This window comes from Orbicella franksi, chromosome 11 (genome assembly GCF_964199315.1).
Source record: "Orbicella franksi chromosome 11, jaOrbFran1.1, whole genome shotgun sequence".
NCBI lineage: Eukaryota > Metazoa > Cnidaria > Anthozoa > Scleractinia > Merulinidae > Orbicella > Orbicella franksi.
The window spans coordinates 5,536,021-5,541,475 of NC_138155.1; the positions used below are offsets into that span (position 1 = coordinate 5,536,021).

The following is a 5,455-nucleotide window of genomic DNA, read 5'->3' on the forward strand; positions in this document are numbered from 1 at the left end:
CGTGGGCAGCGATTTGTGAAGGCTTGGATTTTTCCTGAGATCTACTTCGTTACTCTCCAAGTTTCGGCTCCGTACATCAAGACCGATTTTACATTTGTATTGAAGATCCTAAGTTTGGTCCTCAGGGATATCTCTTTAGATCTCCACACCGGTCTCAACAGAAAGAATGGTGTTCTAGCTTTCCCAATCCTCACCAACACATCTCGTTCTGTTCCTCCATCAACAGCTATCACGCTCCCTAGGTAGGTAAAGGAGGTGACGTTCTCTATATCCTCATTGTCTAGTTTGATTGGGTGTTCGTTTGTGCTGTTTATACGCATTGTCTTGGTATTGCTTTTTTTTTTTTGATAGTAAGATCTGTCATACCCGCGGTTTTTGCCAGTGATTCCACTTTGTCCTGCGCATGCTTATGATTGTGGAAAAGTAGCGCGATGTTATCGGCGAAGTCTAGATCATGGAGTTGGGAAAGAAGGAACCATTGTATTCCCGTCCTGGAGCCTTCTGTTGTTGCCGTCATTGTCCAATCAATAACCAAAAGAAAAAGCATGGGTAATAGGATGCAGCCTTGTCGAACTCCAGTCTTCACAGAGAAAGGTGGTGTAAGTTCACGAATTTGTATTACTCTAATTTGGGCATTGTAATACGACTGCTGTGTGATGGCAATAAACTTCTCTGGAATTCCATAGTGGCGTAGGACATTTAAATGGTCACACACTAGGGTTTCATCCTCAGACTTAAAAGTTAGAGCCATCTTGAACAGCAACAATTAACATAATGAACATTACCACATGAAATCACTAGTCTGCAGTAGCTTTTATTGGAATTGTCACTCACACACGAGGATTTCATCTACAGACTTTTAGAAGTAAGACTAAGTATAAGAGTCCGAACATGCATTGTGAGCCTGCCATGTGTTGGCCATGAGGTAACAATCACTCGGCTCCTAATAGTTCCTTTCAAAAGCATGAACACACAACCGATCGCACTGCTATTCTGAGTTCTCCATTGCGTTTCAAGTACAGAAAAGGATTTATTGACGAATTGATATAAGTCATCGTAAATGCCCACGGATAAAGAAGGTCGTAGACTTCAGGGAGGAATGATTGGAAGGCCAGCTTTATTACTATCATCGGTCCAAGGCAAGCGAAGAGAATTACCACAACAATGGTCATGTCCACTGCTACCTTCTTTTCCCGCCCAAATACCGTAGACAGCTGCTGCTCGTTGACTTGGCCCACCATTTGACTGTTATGGCGACGAATGGCGAGGAACATTCTCATGTGATTGATAGCCGGAAGTAGGATAAATATCACACCAATTGTCAACAGGGTGTGTTGCGGCAGGAGGCTTTCGGGAATGACAAAGTGAAGTAAAATCGTGACCAAAACCCAGACTGATGCTGTGATGACGGTGATCTTAGCGATACCTGAAAAAAAACAAAAACAAAAACAAAAACAAAAACAACAACTCGTGTCTTTGTTTATATTCTAAATCATCCTCAATCAGGCCGGAGGAAACAAAATAAATATGTATATTTTCATTTACATTTATATGTAGACTGTTGGCACAGAATGTTAGTAATGACCTGGAAATGCTCTATTTTGACTCCACCGTGCATTGAAAAGGTCGGCAGTTATTCAAGATGCTAATCCTTGGGCTTTCTCGGGCCATCCCAGTCATGCTCGGTGCAAATAATTATGTCTTTTTTTTGAAAACAGTGTTAAAGAATGTCTCGCTTGTCAGGGCAGTTTTTCCTGCAAAGTAGACGATATAAAACTTCAAAGGTGTGTCAGTCCTGGCCCCAACTGTACATCAGTACATACACGGGTTTAATAATACTCGGAATGCTTGTAAAATGTTTTAATTTTTTTTCTCTACTTGTACCAAGAAACGAAAATTTAACCACTAAAAGAGAAGATTCCCTCCTTATAGGCAAAAGAGTTTCATTACTAAAATCAATGATTATGTTGTAGTTTTTTCGTTTATTTCAATTGCGAAGTGAAAATAAACATTGTTTTCAGTGGTCTTGTGCTCAGTTGATTTGTATTTTAAGGTTTTTTCCATTTGTTAACTTTTTTCCCTTCATCCTACACTGAAACCTAATACATATTCACATTTTGTAGCAATGTTTAACTCAATCCTTAGGCATACTGTCAAAAATGAATTTCATATTTTCCAAACGAAACTTAGTTTGTCTAAAGGCTTCAAAAAATACCCCGTTGCATGCCTGAATTTTTGAAGAAAACAGTCAATTACAACTAAAGACACATAAAAGGTAGAACATACCCTGCACAAATTTCTGAAATAAACAGACTCGAGACATGCTATAAATAGTTGCGTTTTGGGATTCGCAGAGAAATACGCTCAGTACGTGCACACCCCGGGGAAGGGTGGGTGGGGTACAGTGATTTGGTTGCGTTGTGCGGTCCACTTCCCAAAACCCTTAGCCTATTTATTACCAAAATCGGTGATTTTTGTTACCGTATTTATGACCTGACTAACAATTCGATACCCCATTTATGACCATTGCTGCTGGCAATGGCCCTAAACATTAGTTATGAAGGGCTTTTGTTGACGGTCGCATTGGTAATGATGAAAAAGTAGCTTCTTCTAAGAAACATATCCAATTCAAGACTAGAGTGCTAAAACCCGGCCATACCCTATTTATGAACGAAACGGCCGAAAAACCCCACCCCCACATACCCCTCCCCTACAGCACTCTTTCACCACACCCAAACCCATATAAGGGAATACCCCGGGGGTCCACACATTGCTCTACTACTCATTAAACGTTATGCTTGGCCATATTCGCTCGTTGCCATCACTGTCGCCGTGCACGTGACTATTGTCGATTACTGGACTGTCACCCTAAATTAGTATCCATCAAACGACGGGGCCAATTTGCTAAAAACATATGTTCCTCTCACACTCCGTTCGCGTCAAAATGGTTGTTAAACCCAGTGTCGTCTATTTGATATCAACATGTAATAATCAACATACCTTTAGTTCGTAGATCATCCGGGTGAGGGTCATTCTGAAGAGAACTGTTGTTGATGACTGACGCTTAGTAAGCTGCGACAACAACGAACTGCAAACGACAGTGTACAGCCGAAAACCGACGCATACCGACCAATTACTTGACGAATCATCCTACAACCCGACTTCACACAAAGCCACGAATGTAAAGACTTTGACGAGACGAGCGCAACTAGTTTGCGACAAACCCGACAGATTACGTAACGAAAACAGATACCTTGAACGTTTTTTTTTTCACAAAAACAACTACAACGCTGACTTTATTAGAGGAAACATTTACCGCCCTACTGAAGCAGACGCAACGAACAGGAAACCAACACCTGTTACTACAGTGACTATACCTTACACTTCTGACACCATCTGACGGATCCTACAGCCCTACAAAATTCGTGTAGCCCATAAACCTACAACTACGTTTCGACACTTACTGACCAACGTGAAAGACAGGGACGAACCTAACAACAGACAGGGAGCAGTTTACAAGATCAAATGCTCCGACTGCCAGGCTTCCTGCATTGGTGAGACTGGCAGAAACCTTAACACGAGACTGACTGAACACAAACGAGGCACGAAGAAATGGTGATGCCAACAATCACATTGCTCGGCATCATCAACTGACAAACCACAACTTTCACTGGGACTCTGCTCAGTGCTTCCCACAGTACAAAATATTTTCAACCACTGACTCTGGAAAGCTGGTACACTAACCTAGAACAAACGCTTCTTAACAGATGTCAACAACTACTGGCGCCTTACAAACGACTTATCCATGACGGAAACGAAACCGAAAAACGGACTTCTAACAGACCGACTTAATTTGACGAACAATACACGGACCAAAAACCGACCAATTTGACTAAGAATAAACGGATCGAAACCCACCAATGACTGATGACAAACTTTAGAGCGAGTCTTTCAGCCAATACCATCATGGCTAAACTGACCGATAACGTTCAACCGACCAGACTATAACATCATCGACTGACAAACACTATTCACTTGACTCTGAAAATGACTTCCGCTCAGGTTGTCGAAACGTCAGTCACCAACAACGTCAGTCACCGATACGAACTACTGATACTCCTGGGTTCAAACCATTTACTATGCAACATACCTTTGTTAGTGACTTTAGTGCGATAACTCAGCGGATCGGACAATGCACGCGCTCGGTCAAAGCTGATCAGCGTGAAAATGGCGAACGACCCACCAAGAGTCAATGTGTTGAGCACATATCGTGATTCGAACAGCTCAGTTTGGAGGTAACATGACTGACGGGCGCGATGGAGCATCAAGCGCCAAATGAAAAACAGCGGCTGTGACGTCAGGCCAACCAAGCAGTCAATAGCGGCCAGGCTACACAACAAAATGTTGCTGGGTCTTTGAAGGCGCGGTGTTTTGGCCACAGTAACGATGATGATGAGGTTGCTAAAGAACGCGAAAATACCAAGGGGTACGTTAACACCAACGGCAAGAGCATCATTTACATAGGACGCACTGTCGTTGGCGGGAAAGGCGATCCAGGCTGGCAAGCCGCATACAGTGGTAGCGTTGCCCTGATTGGTCATTCTCTAGTAACCATGACTACCTACGTAAGGACAGGGTCGATCTAAAAGTTATAATGACAAGCGGGAAGAAAGACAGTTTGCCAAAAATAAACAATCCAAAATAGATTTTTTTGCTATCGTACGACGCTTTAGATTTTGGAACTTTCAAATGAAGAGAACTTATGGAGAAAATATATTGAGTAAACGAATCAACTTTTAGCGGACCTTTGCAGCTTTACAATTTGCAATCCATATCTGATTTAGAAATGAGTGTTATTGATTCAGATTAAGAAATCTGCTATTAAGCATTTCCCAGCAATAATAACCTGACATGGTCAATCCTTTTACCGGATTATATAACTGTGGCTGTTAGTAAGGCACGGTGCATACGCCGCATTTCTGCCGTGTCGAATTCAATTAAACGAATTAAAATCGACTTAAATTCGACGTCTACGCACGTTCGACTGATCCTGCCACATTATCCGACAGAAATGCGACACCGATTCAAACGTGGAATTTCTGCCGTGTCGAGCTTAATACATAAATTATGTTAACGTATTGAGCATGCGTAAGTTTGGTCCCGCCAAAGAAAAAAAAGAAGCTTGGCCATTCTCGTCTCAATGCAACCTGAACATATTACAATACATACTGCAGGTGGTTGGTGTTTGCAGCATGAGACCCTTATTACTAGATCTTAAGTTATATGGTCCAACCTGCTGCAATCTAGCAAGCTCATGTAAATGGTAGGACCTTGTCCATTAATTACTTTATAACATGTTCAGCTGACCGACATACCCCGACAGTATTTATTCAAAATTAAGTGCGACACAAGTGCAACTTATGAGTCAACAGTCGCATTTGTGCCGCACCTCAGA

At 42.1% G+C, this 5,455-nt stretch overlaps 1 protein-coding gene across 1 annotated transcript; it reads right to left on the reverse strand.

Moving 5' to 3' along the window:
* Positions 1–956: 956 nt before the first annotated feature.
* Positions 957–4,601, reverse strand: LOC145503454 (melanocortin receptor 4-like). Its single transcript, XM_081482911.1, has 2 exons — positions 4,151–4,601; positions 957–1,426 (listed from the first exon to the last, which is right to left on the reverse strand). The coding sequence occupies exons 1-2, from the start codon at positions 4,599–4,601 to the stop codon at positions 957–959; spliced, it is 921 nt and encodes a 306-aa protein (XP_081339037.1).
* Between the last annotated feature and the right edge of the window lie 854 nt (positions 4,602–5,455).